Below are 19,883 nucleotides of genomic sequence, written 5' to 3'. Positions count from 1 at the left end.
AGCTTAGGGGAGAAAGTACCAATTTTTCCTCTTCTCCCCAAAGACAATGAGAAAAGCAGTCACCTTTGAGTGCAGGGCCATTTCAACAACCCGTAGGGTGACACACTTGTTCAGAACTGATTAACTTTTTTAAAACTGAGATGGCAGCAGGGTGTATGTTCGGCACTTCAATCTGCTGGGAGTGAAATCCATTAGCACAGTTTGGAAAATGTGCTGCAAATTGCTCTGCCAATCAAATTAAGCCATATAATTCATTTATGACAAGCAGGACTTCACAGACTCTTCATCTGTTGACGGAGTTTAGGAAGAGAAAAACCAGACAGGAACAAGCTACTGCGACCTACCTGGCCGTTGGCTAATATTTTTTTCAGTTCCGCAGAAGACTTCTTTAAGCTGGAAAGGAAAGACACAATATTAGTGGCAAGATCCTGGGACACCTCTGACCACCACTGAAAACTCCAGAGGAAAACACCACTTTGCTTTAAGGTGTAGGCATGAACTGCACTTTGTATGTCCTTTGCCGGACAAAAATGATTTTGAAAGCAACCGGACAAATTTCAATGGTATCAATAACCCAAAAACCGAAACTCCCTGCCATCAGGTCAATTCCGACTCGGAGGCGGAACTGTCCTACCGAGCTTCCGGGACTGTAACTCTTCGTGGGAGGAGAAAGCCTCCTCTTTCTTTGGTGGCACAACTGGTGGCCTCGAACTGCTGCTGGCCTTGTAACCACAGCCCGATGCATAACGCACTGTGCTATCAGGCCTCCCTGTCAGCAGTCTGAAACAAGACGCTTCCGTCACGATGCAGCTGGGGTAATCTGTGAGAGCAATCCAGCGACTGTTTTCAGTTGAAGCCCTCTGGGCTTGCTGCCTTTGGGGGCCCTTCTGAGGCTATTTTAGCAGAGGCTGCCATCTTCTCAACACGAAGTACTGAACGGTGCACTCGTAGGACGCTGACAAGGAAAACTCATAAAACTTCAGAAGAGAAAACAGAAGGTCCAAGTCGTGGGCTCGTGTTATGATTAAGAGTTAGAATTCCGCTTCCGAGGAACCAAACGGGCAAATGAAACCAAACTCAGGGCAAGGCTGCAGGACAGAGCAGACTGCCCCCGAGAGGCTCCAAGACTGTGACCCTTTATGGGAGCAGAAAGCCTGATCCTAGCTGTGTGATTTGAAGCAAGTTACTTACACTCCTGAACCTCCCTTTTCTCTTCCTAAAGAATGGGGAGAAATACCAACTTTAGGAGGTGACCAGGTAAACTACCTATGACAAATAGCCGAGCACTGTGGTGCGCACATCCAGCTCACTGCCGAGTAGATGCCGACTCACCGCAGCCCCGGTGGGGGAGCAGGACTGCCCGCGAGGGCTCTCTTGGTGGTCATCTTTATGGACGCAAACCACCAGGACATTGCTGGGTGGGGTTGAACCATCAACCTTTAAATTAGTAGTCAGGCTCAAACTATTTGCACCATCAAAGGATCTACTCTTGCCCACAGCAGAGACCTTTATTTGGACAAAAAAACAAATCCACTGCCATTGACTTGATTCTGACTCCTAGTGAACCTACATAGGATTTCTGAGTTTAAAGTTTGAGAGAGGCAGACAGCCTCATTTATCCCCAGTAGGGTGGCTGGTGGGTTTGAACCACCAGCCTTGAGATTAGCAGCCCAATGTTTTAACCCACAGCACTACCAAGGATCCTTTATTTATACATAGTGCTACACAAATCTTAGCTGCTTTCGCTTTTCTTTCCTTTCCTCTAAGCGTGAGAGCTAGCTTACAGGCTTATTTGTTGCTGACAGCTACGAGTCAGCTCCAACTTGCAGCGACACCATGGACAACAGAAAGAAATATGGCTCTGTCCGTGCCATCCTCAGAACTACTGTTAGACTTAAGCCACCACCCCCTTTTTTGCAGCCACTATGTAAAGCCACCTCGTGGAGGGCTATGTAGGTAATATGAAGATGTTCTACATATAGGTATGTAAACTTCATGTAGATGAGTTTAGAAGTCCTTCTATAGAAAGAGGGGTGGCCAAGGAACACTCTAGGGCCCGTATGGCTTTATGAGAAATGATGCCAGGTCATAGCCACCAGGCTAGTCAAGTGGCAGAGCCCTGGTGGTGTTGTGGGTTGCGTGTTGAGCTACTAGAAACCCACCAGCTGCCCCATGGGAGAAAGAGCAGCCCCTCGACTCCCATGAAGATGCAGTGTTGGAGGGGCACAGGGGCAGTGCTTCTCTGTGGTTTCTAGGAGTTGGGATATCAGGAAGTGAATAAGTAGGGGGGCCTGAGACACCACCCCCTTTCCCCTTCAAGGTTGTCATTTGAAATTTAAAACATGTTCACTTTAGTCTTAATCGCTGTACTCCAGCCCTTTACCAGCACCGATGATCGATATGAAACACACACACACACACACACACACTCCATTTGGTACCTTTCAAAAGTCCTATATGAGAACACATTCACCAGTACAAAGTACAATTATTCTTCTTTCTAAAGATGCCTTACAATTTTGCTGCGGTCAAGTGCCTACTTTCCAAAATTTTATAAAACATACCTTTATCTAAGTGTTTAAGATGTTAATCATATCCCCCCACGTCAAAGAACACATACACTTAAATGGCGGATAAGAATTGTGTAGAAGAAACTAAATTTGTGCCTAGACCACAAAATGAACAACAACCTACTGCAAGTCTCATTTTTTAAAAAGCAACTGTAGCTTTCATTTACTGGGTCCTGATTACGTGCCAGGCACTGTGCTAAATGCTATTCTGAATGGAATCATCATAAGGAAGCTCTGGGGTATAGCTGTAATTACTAATTTACAGAGCAAAATAAGGTACAGAACTGGGTCCAAGTCAATCTCTCTCTCTCTCTCTCTCTGACACACACACACACACACCTCACTCACTTTTGTCCCCTGGGCAACATTTAGACACTAGTGCTCCCAAAGATGACTTTGAATTTGATACAGACAGATCTTGGAGATACTGCTGGGTAGGACTGGGTCTCTGCAATAAGGCCAGCATCACGTTTAAGTGGGCCACATGAAATGTTCCGTTTCCCAGGGCATATGAAAGTTATGTTTCTACTGTACCATAGTCTATAAAGTGTACAATATTATGAAAACGTTTGTATTACTATGCTAATTGTCTAAATATGACACAAAGGCATGAAGTGGGCATACGTGACTGGAAAAATGGCGCCAACAGTCTTGTCAGATGTAGGGTTGCCAAAGGCCTTCAGTGTGTAAAAAACACAAAGCACTATCTGCAAAGCGCCACCGAGCAACATGCCCTCAAACAAAGCATGCGGGTCTGCGGTGATGACACAGGCAGATCTCCACACATGCTCTGTCATGTGAGACAACTTGAAAGAACAACGCCTTGATTCACTGCACTCACAAAACACCTTTCATCCAAGAAACAGAGTGTGTCTTCTTAATACAGCTTCATCAGTCTTCCTAATGCCAGAGGTGGAAAGACAGAAAGTTTAATCATCCCAATTTTACAGAAGGAGAAAGCCAAGAGGTTTCCGAAGGGCCCTGCCTTGACAGTAGGACTGAATTCAGTAATGGGGCCTACGAACACAGGTGGATTAGTACATTCAGTTTAATCAACACCCATTCAGCTAAGACAAAGAACAACGTAGGCTTGGGTAGTAAACATGGATGTTATCCACTGTGCCAGCATTTGGGTGCCAATGTGATCTGGTAGAAAGCATTCTCTATCCCCGAAATGCCTTTGTACCTCAGATTTACCGAATGCTTTGTTTACGTGTATGGTCATAGTGCCTTGAGCTGTCTAAAAACCACTATCAAAAACATTTTTTAAAGAGAGTGAGGGTCTAGACACCATACTGGCACAAAAAGCCCTAGAGATGATGTCCCTGCACAGAACTGCTGAGGCACAGAGAGGACTGCAGGGCCGACAACAGCTCGAGACACAGTGTCCTCTCACTGGAGCACACCACAACAGAGGACAATACTGGGGACACACGGCGGGGAGGAGTCCAGCCTGAACCCCCCACAGTGGAGCAAACCAAGAAGGGAACATAACAGATCAGCAATGGGAGCAAAGCCAAGCCCCAAAGCCCCAGAGGAGCCTCCAAAATGGACTGTATGTTAGGAGGGGCAGTTCCTAGAACTCCCCCAGGACCGGTGGAGATGGTTATAAAGGTCAGCGGACAGACCAGGAATTACATATGCTTTTGCTTTTCTCTTCTTATTCAATCTTTTCTTTTCTTTTTGTTTTGTCTCCATTATCGTTTGTTTTCCTACCTAGATAAGATAGGCATGGGAAGCAAGCTGAGGAGAAGCAATGGGACCGATGGTTCTGGTGGGACTTGGGGGGCAGGAGGCAGAGGAAGTGAGCACTGAGCAAACACCACCACAGACAGGGGAACAACTAGGGAATTAAGATTAACAGTGAGGAGGATGTAGAGATCCTGAGGGTGTTGGAGCAACAGCAATCTAGCCAGGAGGAATGACTAAGAGGCAGAAGAGGGGCAAGCATGATGGTGGGGCAGGAGGAAGGCAAAAGGAAACAGAGGAAAGATCTAGGAAACAAAGCTCTAAATAGAGGTATAAACATAGGTGTGTACATATGTAAATATATTAATTCATAAAAATAGAAGTATCGGCGTATGTTTATACATATATTTAAATGGCAATGCATTGGGGCAGTGGATGGACTATACGGGCCTCTGCTCAGGCCCTCCCTCAACACAAGTACACTTTGCTCTAACAACCTGGCATTCTGTGGTGCTCACCTTCCCAGCATGATCGCTGAAGACAAAATGGGTGCATAAGCAAATGTAGTGAAGAAAGTTGATGGTGCCTGGCTATCAAAAGAACTAGAGTCTGGGGTCTTAAGGTCTTAAAGTTAAACAAGCAGCCATCTAGCAGAGAAGCAACAAGCCCATATGGGAGAAGCACACCAGCCTGTGTGATCATGAGGTGTCAATGGGATTGGGTAACAGGCATCAGAAGACCCAAAACAAACAAACAAAAAACATACTGCTGAGAAGGAGGAGGGTTAGAGCAGAGACTCAAAACCCATGTGTAAAAAATGAGACATCCCCTCACAGAAGGCTCACAAGGAAGGGATGAGTCAACAGGGCACAGTATAGCACTGATGGAACAGCCCCCACCCACCATCATGACCCAGTCCTGCCTTTCAGTTCTGACTGGACTGGAGCATGTACACTGGTACTGATAAAGAGCTTAGGACACATGGAATCCATATCAGATAAACCCCTTAGGTACAGAAATGGGAGTAGTGATACTAGGAGGGTAGAGGGAAGGTGGGGATGGAAGGGAAGAAAGGGGAACCGATTGCAAAGATCGACACGCAACCACACACATACCCCTAAGGGGACGAACAACAGAAACCATGGGAGAAGGGAGACAGTGGTCAGTGTTAAGATAGGAAAATAATAATAATTTATAATTTATTAAGGGGTATGAGGGCAGGAGGGGGGGAAAAAGAGGAGGTGATACCAAGGGCTCAAATAGAAAGTAAATATTTATAAAATAATGATGGCAACATATGTACAAATATGCTTGAAACAATTGATGTATGGATTGTTATAAGAGCTGAACGAGCCCCCAGTAAAATGATCTTTAAAAATACATATTTTTAAAATCCCAAAAAACCACAGATGTGACACAACTGTAACCTACTCTAACTATGATACTTTAAGACAGGCATTGAGAAAGTGAAATAGATCTAAAGCAGAATGAACAGGTGAAGGGACTAGAAATAACGTCCTATCAGAAAGCCCGAATGAATTTGGAGCAACCAATACCGAGACAAGACATAGAGGAACTATGCATCTATTCTATAGCCCATTGACTATTTCCTGTATGTCATCGTCATGCTGGGAACTGGGGATTCAAAAATAAATGTTACCATCTCTGCCCTCAAAGAACACAAAAGTTGAGGAGCAGAAAACTTAAATGGAAACCTCACTGGCACTAGGTCAATTCTGACTCATAGCAACTCGGATAGAGCAGAGTAGAACTGCCCCTGTGGGTTTCTGAGACTGCAACTCTTTGAGGAGCAAGCTCCATCTTTCTCCCACAGCAGGACTGGTGGTTTCGAAGGCTGACGTTGCAGTTAGCAGCCCGGCATGTGGTCCCAGTTCCACTGAGGAGCAGAGGTGAGTAGAATACAGTATGTTCTCAGTGCCATCAAGTCAAGGCCGGCCCACAGTGACCCAACAGGACAAGAAGAACTGCCCCTGTGAGTTTCCCAGGTGGTAACTGTTTATAGGAGTAAAAGCCTTTATCCTACAGAGTGGCTGGTGGTTTCAAACCCCTCACCTTGTGGTTAGCAGATCAATTCACAGCCAGGGCTCTGTACAACAATGCTAAGTTGTGGGTATTCACAGAAGGGGAGGCTTGAGTAGCCTGGGGGTGGGTGATAATCAGGGATGGCTTCCAAAAGATACCGTTAGTCCTCAAAGATGAACAACGCTAGCAAGAATGAAGGTGAAGGAGGGGGTTAAAAGAAGAAGGAAACAGGAAGGGGGCCGTCACAGAGGTGAAGGAGGGGTGTAGTGAAAGAAAACATGGCCCAACCTCCCAACATCGTCACCAGTGCACCACGGGGGCTCCTTTCTTAAGGACTAAGGGCGATGAATTCCAGGTGACAAGAACCAACCGAGATATAGTCACATGGAAGCAGAACGGGAAGCAGTGCCTTCCGGCCGCTGGCCGGGATGATCCGGAAGAGGCTGGGTGGCTACTGGGGAAGAAGAGGGAGTCAGGAGACGGGCTCTCCTCCTCCTCATGCTCTACATGGCAGTGTGGGGAGTTTTTTGAAAAGCAGAGACCCAACCTCTGGGAAGTCCACTCATGGCTTATCACTATGCTAGGAAGAAAGCACAAATGCCCCGGGACTACAAGGCTTCAAAGGAGCTGGCCCACTCTACCTCCTTCTCTCTCCCCTGTGTTCCCTAAACCCTTACCCAACACCACCCCCTTCCCTGCTCCCTAGCCAAACCTGCCACTTCCAAACCCACTCAGCTCTTTTTCAATCCATGCCTTCACTTAAGTCTGTGTGAGGTGGATCTGGTGGTGTGGCAAGCCCTTGCCTAAGCTCCCCGTCTGAACACATTACTGCCTCCCCGGGCTCTCTCTCTTCACACCCGGCTCGTTGCCTGCAGACCGCTCACTCTAGGTGTACTTATTTGCATTCCCTGTAAATAGCAAGCTCCAGAAGATAAGGACCACAACTGCCTTCCTTTCTATGTTTAAAAAAAACATTTTATTGGGGGCTCGTACAACTCTTATCACAATCCATCCATCCATCCATTGTGTCAAGCACATTTGTTGCCATCATCATTCTCAAAACATTTTCTTTCTACTGGAGCCCTTGGTATATCCTCATTTTTTCCCCCTTCCTTTCTCACCCTCCCTCCCTCACAAATCGTTGATAATTTATAAATTATTATTATTTTGCCATGTCTTACACTGCCCGATGTCTCCCTTCACCCATTTTTCTGTTGCCCATCCCCCAGGGAGGGGGTTATATGTAGATAACTGTGATCGGTTTCCCCTTGCTCCCCCACCTTCCCCTTACCCTCCTGATATCTCTACTCTCTTTACTGGTCCTGAGGGGTTTATCTGTCCTGGATCCCTGTGTTTCCAGCTCTTATCTGTACCATTTACATCCTCTGGTCTAGCCAGATTTGTAAGATAGAATTGGGATCATGATAGTGGATGGGGAGGAAGCATTTAGGAACTAGAGGAAAGTTTTATGTTTCATCGTTGCTACACTGCACCCTGACTGGCTCGTCTCCTCCCCAGACCCTTCTGTAAGGAGATGTCCCAGTTGCCTATAGATGGGCTTTGGGTCTCCACTCCGCACTCCCCCTCATTCACAATGATATGATTTTTTTGTTCTTTGATGCCTGATACCTGATCCCTTTGACACCTCATGATCGCACAGGCTGGTGTGCTTCTTCCATGTGGGCTTTGTTGCTTCTAAGCTAGATGGCGGCTTGTCACCTTCAAGCCTTTAAGACCCCAGACACTATATCTTTTGATAGCCGGGCACCATCAGCCTTCTTCACCACATTTGCTTATGCACCCATTTGTCTTCTGAGATCATTTCTGGGAGGTGAGTACACAATGATATGATTTTTTGTTCTTTGATGCCTGATAACTGATCCCTTTGGCACCTCACAATTTCACAGGCTGGTGTGCTACTTGCATGTGGGCTTTGTTGCTTCTGAGGTAGATGGCCGCTTGTTAACCTTTAAGTCTTTAAGACCCTAGATGCTATATCTTTTGTTAGCTGGGCTCCATCACCTTTCTTCACCACATTTACTTATGCACCTGCTTTGTCTTCAGCGATTGTGTCAGGAAGGTGAGCATCATGAATGCCAATTTAATAGAACAAAGTGTTCTTGCACTGAGGGAATACTTGAATGGATGCACAATGTCCACCTGTTCCCTTAATACTAAACTTATAAATATATGCACATAAATCTATTTCCACATCATCATATATAAATATATTTACATATGCACATGCCTTTATTTAGACCTCTATAAATGCCCTTTGCCTCCTAGCTCTTTCCTCTATTTCCTTTTACTTTCCTCTTGTCCCACTATCATGCTAAGCCTTCATTTGGGTTACAGTAATTCTTCTTGGTTTCATTGCCCTTGATCAAGCCCTACCAGACCTCCTACACCCTCCGTCACTAAAGTACTTCAGTGCACCTAAAGACTAGGAGCCACTCGATACATAGCTGTTGATTAATTATCAACACAGAGCAAAGCATATAACCACCTTCAAGTAGAATATTAAAATAACCTGTAGGACTTTTTCAAATCACACACCCACCCACCCACCCCATCATAACAGGAGTCACTCCCAGAACAAACTGTCCTTCTTTGGGAAGATTGCATTTTCACAATATCCCTGAGGGAAAAGGCTACACCAGAAGGCTGCCAACTTTTAGATCAGATGGTGTCTGAATTTCTGTCCGGCCTGAAGATTGTATCATAGCCAATGAATACACATGACAGGTTGTTGTTTTTTGTTATTTTAAGAAACAACACCAAGTCAATCTGAGCTTAGCCGCCTGGGAAAGTCCTTGTCTGTTCCTTGAGGCTCACGGTCAATCTGACTTGATAACACTTTTCTGGAAATAGTGGTGATCATTACATGTCCTGCCTTCTCTGAGTTGAATGTAACAAGTGGGCCTCCACCCTGCTGGGCCCTGGATCCCATGTGTGGAGAGCAAAGCTGGAAAGTATGAACTAGCAGGGCCCATTCTTTGAGTGAGAACAGAGCCCTGGTGGCACCGTGGGTTAATGTTGGGCCGCTAATAAGTCCGCAGTACAAAAGCACCAGCTAGCTGCTCCTTGGGAAGAGGGGAGGCCTTCTGCTCCCGTACGGAGTGACCCACAGGGGCAGTTCTGCCCTGTCCCACGGGGTCGCCAGGAGTCCGCAATGACTGGAAGACAGTGGAGTCCGTGTGCGAGCGTGCTGCTGGGTGAATACAACGAGGCCATACTAGAGCGATTGAGGAAGTGACTTCGGGGTGGATATCCAGGGAGTAAACAAAGTCAGATGGAGCAGAGGGAAGGTATTCAAGGGAAAGCAGAAACCCAAACTACATCCCATCCAATAAAGGGTGAGCTGACTCCAGCCCTAAATCCAGAAAAACCTCAGCACAGAATGGAAGGGATTTTCGGCTTGATGTTAGCTTTTCAGGCAGCAGCAGTGCAAATATATTCACGCGGGACAATCGCCTTTGAAGTTTTATCTTCGAGTACAGTTAGAGGATGCTGACTGGCTGAAGAATGGGGTGTTTAACTGGAATGACCTGGGATTCTATCGGCATCAGGAGATCCCCTCACTTCATAACCATCACGGTCTTGAAGAAAGACTCCAGTTTGGGGGAGGAACGCTTTGAAAAGGGCTCCCTGTCTTGAGTATCTACTCCATGGACGTCGAAGTTAGCTTTCTTTTGACATAACTTCAATTTCTTGCTCCAAGACACAAGGCGATGAATTGAAATGTCACCGCTCTATTCTTTCCTTGCCTCTTTCTCAGGAAGATGCCGGCAGATGACACTGCCGGAATCTGGCCCAGAGAAAAGCAGTGAGCGCTCTGCATCTTACCAACCAGCGCCACAAAGGCATTACCGTCTCTGCCTAATCTGGAGACCAAACAGCGAAACCAGTCCACAGCTAAAATGAACAGTTTAACATATCTGATTTCATCTTCTACCACTTGTCTGTCATTGTGAAAACGGCACAGGACTGGCAGTGCTGCGTTCTGCTGGACACCGGGTCACTGTGAATCGGACCCACCTGGGCAGTACCTAACAACAGTACGCTGCAACTTGGTGTGTTAGCTCCTTGTTCTGCGCCAAGATGTAACCAGGGCTATCAAACCAGTCAAATTTCTTCTAAGTCACTTACACTGTTTGGGGGTGGTTCCTGGAGCAGAAGTGTTATCCCCCAGCTCCTACACCTCCGCCCCAGCTCTGTACCTAACCGTGCTCCTGGGCACCTTGCCTTGCCCCTTCTCACCTACTGCTCGGCAGTGACTCCGAGACTGCGGGGCTGCTGTGTTGGGAGGGTCCGGCCCGGGTATTCACCTACAAGTAAGAAAGAGTCTTCATCAGTCTTGGGTGCTGAGGACACCGTTCTCATTAACCTATAATTTGCCACAATTTTCTCATCTCACTATGAAGGTTAATTAGCTTGTTGTTAAACAGGCCTGGCTGAAGTCTATTCATCATATAGGTTACAGAACTGAACAACCTGTATATTACATAATCTCTACTCCTCTGCATTAGTCAGATATTTAGTTAAGCCATGCTGGAAAAGGATACACAAGGAAATTAAAAAAAATTTTTTTTAATGAACTGTTGTAGAACACATACAAAAACAACACTGCTCAAAAATTGAATTAGGAATATATCCAGGGGCTAGTCATGAGCCCGAAGTTATATCCTCCCAGCTCTAAAACCAAGCAGAATACGGTAGAAATGTTTCTTAGTCACTGAAAAATGCGGTTCAAATAATGAATTCTAAAATGGCTGAGCCTACTACAATAGCCATCTTTTCTTTCAAATGGGAAGCATTAAGCAGAAATTCAGAATTTAAAATACACAGAACAATGAAAAGACATTAAATAGATATATGTACTGAGCATACATATGTCAAAATAAGAGGTGGGTAGTCTGTGCACAATATGCTTATGTGCTTAATTAATCAATGAAATGAGGCCTATAGTCTGGCTCCAATAAATCTTTGTAGAGACCAGGACCTGGGGTCATCATAAGGAAACTGACCAATGGAGCAATTCCAAATAATAAAGAACCTGAATCCCTGCATCCAAATCCAGATGCGTATCGGGAGCAACTGCTACCAATGGACCCCTTCCTCCGCCCGTTAAAAAAAGAAAGAAAGGATGGCTTGTCAGAGCTTGAGAAAGTGCCGTTTTATTTGACATTTCAATAAGTGGAACACAGCATTACAAATCCATCTAACTTTACTGAAACAATTATTGAAATTCGTACCTTCAGGCCATGTATGTTCCGTTCCCCAGGAGGCTTGCAGGCTGAAACAGTAATTGACTAAATTGTGGAACACATCAGGGCCATTTACAAATTTGCTCAAAATGAATCGTTTAAAAAGAAATGAGGGTGACACCAAAATTAGCAGAGAGAAATGATTGAAAAGTGGCTCCCAAGACCCAAAGTGGGAATTATGAGCCAGGGTTTTTAACTTGCAGGAGTGAGCATTTATAAATGCAAAGAGCTTTTTGACACTACCTCATATAAATTCCAATTTCTGCTTAAAACATATAAAAATCAAGTTAACTGAGCCAAAATGATTATAGGTTCCATTCATAACTCAAATTTCTTTAATCTCTCTCCCTCAATTATATTGTGTATTTGCCATCACCTAGGCTACACTGAAAATACCTAGCATTATTGCTTATTGGGTTTTTTTGTTTTTGTGGGTGAAACACTGGTCAGGAGGGAAAGATAAAGAAAAGTCTTTTTATGCCAGAGAGATTACTAGAGACCCAGAGATGGAATATTCAAATTTGAAGACAAGTTTATGATATCATGGCAGTCTATAAAAAGACAGAAATATAAATAATTTTACTACATTGCTTCTATGTCTTCACATCTGATCTTATTTAGGTAATATCTTCACATCTGATCTTATTTAGGTAATAATGAGGTCTAAAGACAAAGCACTGGTAAACAAACCAAAAATCAAACTCCCATCCAGTCAATTCCAAAAAAATTCCTTGACACCAACTTGAATTATGTATTAGTACTTTTCCAAATCAGCATACGCTTCTTCATCAAATGCTGAAAATACACAAGCTTCCCACCCGTGTTATGGGCTGCTTCCTTTTGGGAACTACAGGACCCCACAAATTGTATGCGAAGGGGTCGTCAATTTTGATTGATTGTTTAGGGAAGAATGAATTTGATTTCCTTCTTTCTTTTTTTCTCTCTCACTCTCTCAGAAGTATATGTATGTTTTTTCTTTCTCTTTCTGACAAGAAACAGAGTATTTATTAATAAGATGATGCATGTCATAATTACAAAGTATATTAGTTACTTTAATTTTATGTTTCCAGTAAATGTGCATTTATTACGCTGTTTTCTTAGAAAATATACCTAAACCATAATCCAGCATCTTTATCTATTATTAAATAAATTATGATAAGACTCCAATTCTTAATTCCTTAAAATGGAAATTAACTTTTTGAATAAAGTAACAGTCGCATTTGATGCCTGGCCCTTGAGGGGCTATCAATACTTTCTAAGGCAGTACTTCAGAGTATTGTCACTGAGGTAATCAGGGCATTCAGATACTTCATTTAATACGGGAGTGGCTATCCAAAGGACTAGGACTCCTGATTCCTAGTGGAATCCACAGTGATTCAGCATTCAACTGCTAACCAAAAGGTCCCTGCTTTCTGGGACAAGGATGAGGTATTCTGATTCCATAAAGATTTACAGCCTAGGAAACCCCACAAGGTAATTCTCTCCTACAGCGTCACTCTGAGAAGAAATCCACTTAGGGGCAGCGGGTTGGGCTTGGTCAACCAAGAGATCAGAGACAAGTATGAACTTCTCTTCCATCTGCCTCACTCCTCATCTGGCTTCTCAAACCTTTGTGACTGGACAACCTACGCTACATTCCAAACACCCAGTAACATCATATTTCTTGACGTTAGAGAATCTAGTTAGTCAATTTTCACACAGGTTAATGTTTAACCCATCTTCTTATTTACAGAGTGGGCTGAGGCAACTGTACCACACACAATGTCAGAACAGAATCATCCCTCCTACCTAGTCAATCTAACCATTTAACGTGGGGCCTTGGCAATACATATTCTGAGGCCTTTCACCAGACAGGTCAACCAAAAACCGAGCTCACTGCCCCTGCGTTGATCCTGACTCGTGACGACGTTGTGTGACAGAGCACAGTGGACCTCTAGAGGGCTTTCGTGGCTGTCATCTCTACAGAAGTAGGCCGTCTGGACTTTTCTATACAGCGCTGCTGGGCAGGATCAAACCTCCAACCTTTCGATGGGAGCCGAGTGCAAGCCAACCATCTGCACCACCTAGGGACTTGAGCAACTAGGCAGGCCAGGTAAACACCCATACTGTATATATCAAAATTTTATAAATTCACCTACTTGTACTTATTACAGATAAATAGATCTGCAGCAGTCTATAAGACTAAAAAGAACTTTTTTTTAAAAAAGAGAGAGGCAAGGAGACTGAGTCTCCCATATTTTGAGAAATGTAAGTATGTCCTGAGAAGACTATATTTAATAGATACCTATTTAAAGGCTCTAGGTAGGGGCTCTAGTGGTGTGGTGAGTTAAGCATTAAGCTGCTATCCACAAGGTCAGCAGTTCAAAAATCACCATCTACTCCATTGGTGAAAGATGAGGCTTTCTACTCTGCAAAGAGCTACAGTCTCAGAAACCCACATGGGTCATTCCAGTTCTACCCTGTCCTATAGGGTCGCCATGAGTGGGCAGCAAGTCGATACTATTCAGCTTGGTTTCAAGAGTGGGCTCTGGAAGAGCCCTGTTGGCATGATGGGTTTACAAGTTGGGCTGCTAGCCACAAGGTCAGCAGTTCCAACCCATCAGCTGCTCCAAGGTAGAAAGATAAGGCTTTCTGCTCCTGTGAAGATTTATAGCTTCAGAAGCCCACGGGAGCAGTTCTACCCGGTCCTATAGGGTCGCTATGAGTTGGAATGGCTCAATGGCAGCAAGATGAGGTGAACAGGTTCTGTGCTGAGACTAAGAGACTCTCATATCCTGTCTCCTTTTATCTCCTCCCCACCATGTACTCTTCTTTCACACCTACCAAGTCCTACAGACTCCCACCATGCACACTCTAGTACAAGTTTAACTTCCCGTCCTTCTGCTTTAAGCAAGTTATAATTTAAACAAAATTCTCATGCAAAGCAGGTATTAAGCACTAAGAAGTGGTGCAACCCTGAAGTTACTTAACCTCACTGAATTTTAATATCCTCATCTTTAAAATGACAACATTCTCACCTTAAAAATGGAAAAGAAGGAAAAAAGCAAAATAAAATAAAATGGAAGTAATAATACCTGCCAGGCTAAATTGTTGATGACCAATTTGAAATGATGCTGTCTAAAGCGGCGGTTCTCAACCTGTGGTTGCGACCCCTTTGGGAATCGAACGACCCTTTCACAGGTATCAACAAAAATAATTTTTGGTTGGGGGTCACCACAACATGAGGAACTGTATTAAAGGGTCGCAGGATTCGAAAGTTTGAGAACCACTGGTCTAAAGCAATATTGGGGCCTGAACAGAGGAGAGGCCTAAAACTGGCTGTTATCACCAAAGGAGGGAACACAATGGTATGGATAGAGAGAATGAAATGTTTTCCAAAGGAAACAAAACAAACAGAATTTGAAAATATTCTGGATGGAGAGAAGTAAACACTTTATTGAAAAGGAAGCCCACAGCACTGGAACCACGATTCCCCCGACGCTGTTCTAGGGTCACTTCCAACAAAGCCAGAATGTCTTGCTCACTCACGGCAGCAAGCTGACTTCGACTCACGGCGAGTCTACAGGGCCCTGTGGGTTTCCAAGGCTGTAAGCCAGAAAGCCTTATCCTTCTCCCAAAGAGCAGCTGGTGATTTCAAACCAGGGACCTCTCAGTTAGCAGCCCAATGAGTAACCCATTAGGCCACCAGAGTATCTGCAAGGAGGGAAGTAATGAGAGGGGTTTTCAGCTGGTTTTTAAAAAGATTATTTCCTACTGGGAAACAATTTTGAAACCTGAAAAGATGCTCCAGAACATTAAAAAGCAACCCACAACCTTAATTTGGCCTAATCCACAGAAATGACAATACAGGGGGCGGCAAAAAGTCGCTGGGAAAAAGCGCCCCTGTATTCCTTGTTCTTTTTCAGTGTTTAATCTTCAGGTACAAGGGAACTGAATGAATCATAATCTCTGTTTCAGAAACACTGTCAATTACCTGTAAATGGCTTTTAAAAAATTATTTGCTAAGCTCTTTAGTTAGTAATTTATTAATAATGTAATAAGCATGGCAATCTTACCACCAAAGCAAACGCGAGTAGTGTTGCTTTACTCTAGAATCCAGATCTCATGAACTGGCCTTTGGAGACTTTATCAGTACAACTAAGTGCCTACTGGTTAATTGAGCCTTTCAAACTTCAGAGGGGAGGTACAGGTAATAAAAGTCTAGAATGTTTAATTGGAAAACTCACATGATGATTATTTGGACAGTATCAGTTAAGGAAGATAAGTTTAACTTTGAATTATTTTAATTAAGTCATTTCAAGAAGAGTTATTTGGAGAATTTCCTTATCTGTTCCATCAATTAAAAAAAACCCATGGATTCCAAGTGGGGCAATGGGTAGCGGATGAAAATGTAATGGCTTTATATAGTTAAACTGTTCTTTTTCAGTTATTCAAACTGTGAGGGCACGCACGTCTATACACAATTAAACCGCCATACTGGACAAAGGCTAATACTTAACAGGGAGTTATTTGAATAAGTGATTCACCAAAATTCATTCTATTGCCTGAAATTTTTTGGATACTAAATCAAATTGTCATTGGAGATTTTTTCTTTTTTTTTTAAAGATGCCACTGGCAAATACCAAGTGCCAAACATTCTACCAAAACTCTCTTTCCCAAAACTCCTCTGTAAATCTACCTTCTTCCCAGCTGACTTTCTCCTCGATAGCAACCCAGACTGCCCTCCTGAGCCACAACTTATAAATCTCTAAAAGTGCAGGTACTCCTTTTGCCTTGAGTTTTAAAACCATGTGGACCCCCAAAAAGAGCTCTTGAAGGGAATGTAAGAATGTACTTCAAAAACAAAACAAAACAAAAAAACCCAAAACAACCCAAAAAAACAACAACAATCTAGTTAGTTTAATTTACTTTAGTAAATTAGATATTTTATCTGCCATAACTATAATACAGCCTGCAATCCCCACGATAATGAATACTTATTTTGTTTTTGCAAATTAAGAGCTAAACATCATGTTATGTGCATTTAAACCTTTGGAAAACATAACTGTTGATGAAACAGTGTGCTGAAATAATCATTGTTGATTAGAATTTGTTCAACATTACCTCTTGGAAATATCTGCAGAGGCTCTATTAACTGTCCATTTACTTGCTGCTCCATTACTGTGGAATAATACTGCAAAGAGATTACAGAAAGAGATTACTCAGTAATGTATGAATACTGGAACAGACACTTATGGGTTGTTTAATTCATAGTACTTTTTAAAATTGCTGGTATACACATATCAGCCTTGAGAATACTTCTGCTCTATTTGCACATCAAAATGTCTATTGGGGCTACTCAGGATTGAAAGTCCAGTAAGATGTAGTGCCCCAGACAGACATTTATCTTTAATAGGAAAAGTGTTGATTAAGACTTCAGATTAGCGCCTGATCCCTACGCGTATTTGAAAATGATAGGTATTTACAATGACACAGAATGTATTTTAGTGGAATTTTTTTCTCCTTTTTTCCAAATTGCCTCTTATTCTTTCCTCCTGGATTTTACTAAGCAAAATGAAGGCATTTTACCTTTGGCTTGGATCTACATACCAGTTAGTTAATCAAATACAATTCATATATAAAATACATAGGTCACAGGCAGCTAAATCAGAGAGATGGCTGAATTAGCAAACTCGAGATGAGTCATCCAATGAGTATAGGATTGGTAGGATAAAAAGCTAGCCTTAAGCAAATCAAAGTAAAACATACTTTTTATGCTTTAGTCTCATAAACACTTTAGTAGAGGCCAAATTTCACTGTCAAAGTTGAATCCTCCAAAATAAATATCCAAGTGAAATAAGTTCCTTCAAAATATAAAACATTCAGTAGGTTGTATTAGAGTTCAAGTCCCTTGTTCCTCCATGTGCTAATTGGAGCATCTGTCCACCTAACTTGAGGATAATGCTCCTGTACTCCACCTCTTTTAACCCTTGACAAACATCACAAAATGATGTTCCCGGTGGGAAAATACTGATGATGGAGACGGCTGGTTTTGTGCTTGGGTTGGCGATCATGGAGGACAACATCCCTTCGGTCCTTGCCATACCCACATTTAAACCACGGGTAGGCATGTCATATGTGTGTGTGTGCTTCCTATAGCTTTGCTGTACAATTATCAAAGATGAAGTTATCTTTAAAGGTTAACTGTCACATTTTGCATCATCTTAGGGATCACAAGTTAACAAGTTGAGATACTTTGTCCTAACAATGACTGAAACAGAAGTGGGCATTACACAGCTACAGAGTGATACAAGTGCACCCTGCTCCCCAAAGGCTTGCATACAGGAAAGGGAGCCAGCCCTCTCCTCTCATGGACCTACACACTGATACATGCATGCAGCATAAACATGTGCGGTCTGCTTTCAGAAACACACACGGAGGCAAATGTCTTTCAGGGGGCCCTGTTCCTTGAAACCACAGAAATACAGCCCTTGCCATTACTCACATGGCGCTGACAAGTAAGTGAAATATCAATCATGCGGCTGTCAACCTTGTGGGACAGCAATAACTGTTAACAAGTAGTCTGGAAAAATTGTCCGAAAATGACTTGTCCTCAGCACACAAGTATTTGAGCTTGCCATGGAAAATTAAGATGCCGGTGGCTATTTGGAACATTGCTCAGGTATTCTTCTTAATGGGAAATTTGCCGGTTATTGATCCACAGCATGTACCCCCTTGCTTCTGGAAGGCTGCAAGCAACTTTCCAATCAGTGGCTGTCAAAAAAATGACTGCCTTTTTATACTGATACAAGACAACAACAGTGGCGGCATTTTCCGATGGTTAATGCGTTTCTTTAATTAACTGCTATGGACATTAGGCTAGTAATTTCAGTTACTCCTTCGCCACAGTCCCAGGAACCAAAGCTAACACAATATCCATACGCTTTACCTAACAAATTAATTATAGAGTTGTCTGAAAGCAGTGCTTGATTTCAAGTTTGAAAACAAATCACCTCAAATGTAAAGGGTCAGTACAGGTGCAATGCATTTTCCCCCACTATAAAACCCTGCATGCATGAAATTGACCTGTTTTCAAACTTTATTTATTTACATCACCAATAAACAAAATAAAAATGGTTTTCCTTTCGTTTCAGATCTGTGCCAAATTCACTGGAACTGGCAAACTATCATTTTGTTATCACTGAGGGATTGTTTAGAACTCCATAAACATCTCTGTGCTGTGATGAACGTAGCCACGGTAATGACATTAAACAGACCACCTAACATTTTCTGTAAAGCAAGTAGCTGGGGTTTGGTTTTGTTTGGCACAGTTCTCCGGAATCCAAGCTCTGTTTCCTGCTGCTGAAATACTGGGTTTGCTCTGTCCGTGCGTGAACTGAGCATCTTGTGCGCCACACGAGGAAGCAATCTGCCACCGAGGGTGAACAATGACCATAAACACCGAAGCCACTGCTGGGGGGTCCAATCCAATTTACCGGGACCCCATAGGGCAGAGGAACACACAGCTCCACGCTTTCTTCAATGCTGTCAATCTTTACGGACGCAGCTATTGGGGTTGAACTGCGAACCTTTCAGTTAGCCATCCAGCGTTTTAACCCTGGTACCACCAGGGTTCCTGGAAATCCTGCAAAAGATGGCAGTTAAACCCCAAGCATGTGCCCATTCTGCACAAGTGACCTCTGAAGAGCGGACTTAAATCTGACCTAGGGCTGGGTGGCCCCCAACCTGCAAGCTTGTGTCACCTGTATATAGCAGGCTGATAAGCTTTCCTCCAATCCCGATGTCGCATTCTTGTGCATGGAATCCAGCTTCTCTGGTGATTTGCTCAGCATACAGACCGAATAGCATGGTGAGAGAATACAACCCTCACAAAACCTCTCCTGATTTTTAACAAGACAGTTTACTGTTTGCACAACTGCCTTTTGATCCATGTACAAGTTCTCCCTGAGCACAATGAAGTGTTCTGGAATTCCTATCCTTCTCAAGGTTATCCATAGTTTGTTATGATCCAGACAGTCGAATACCTTTGCATAGTCAATAAAACACAAGTGAACATCTTTCTGGTATTCTTTGCTCTCAGCCAAGATCCATCTGACGTCAGCAATGATATCCCTGGTTCCATGTCCTCTTATGAATTCAGCCCAAACGTCTGGCAGCAGTATCATGTCTGCTGCAACTGTTGTTGGATGGTCTTCAGCAAAATTGTACTTGCATATGATATTAATGGCACTCCCCCCCTTATATTTTTTAAATCATTTTATTAGGGGCTTATACAACTCTTATCACAATCCATACATACATCAATTGTGTAAAG

General features: G+C 43.3%; 1 protein-coding gene across 2 annotated transcripts in view; it reads right to left on the bottom strand.

Moving 5' to 3' along the window:
• The window catches only part of MAP2K5 (mitogen-activated protein kinase kinase 5), a 285,287-nt gene that overhangs the window by 214,127 nt on the left and 51,277 nt on the right, over window positions 1-19,883 (bottom strand). For both annotated transcript variants that reach the window (XM_004711938.3, XM_045285767.1), the window contains exons 4-7: window positions 16,673-16,742; window positions 11,558-11,598; window positions 10,563-10,630; window positions 345-393 (exon numbers count right to left, since the gene is read on the bottom strand). In XM_004711938.3, coding sequence (XP_004711995.1) covers window positions 345-393; window positions 10,563-10,630; window positions 11,558-11,598; window positions 16,673-16,742 — 228 coding nt within the window. The remainder of the gene's footprint in view (window positions 1-344; window positions 394-10,562; window positions 10,631-11,557; window positions 11,599-16,672; window positions 16,743-19,883) is intronic.

This window comes from Echinops telfairi, unplaced genomic scaffold (genome assembly GCF_000313985.2).
Source record: "Echinops telfairi isolate 266 unplaced genomic scaffold, ASM31398v2 ScPeMD7_7475;HRSCAF=8513, whole genome shotgun sequence".
NCBI classification, from domain to species: Eukaryota; Metazoa; Chordata; class Mammalia; order Afrosoricida; family Tenrecidae; genus Echinops; species Echinops telfairi.
The sequence above is the reverse complement of the archived record's forward strand: the minus strand, read 5'-3'. Positions and strand labels throughout refer to the sequence as shown.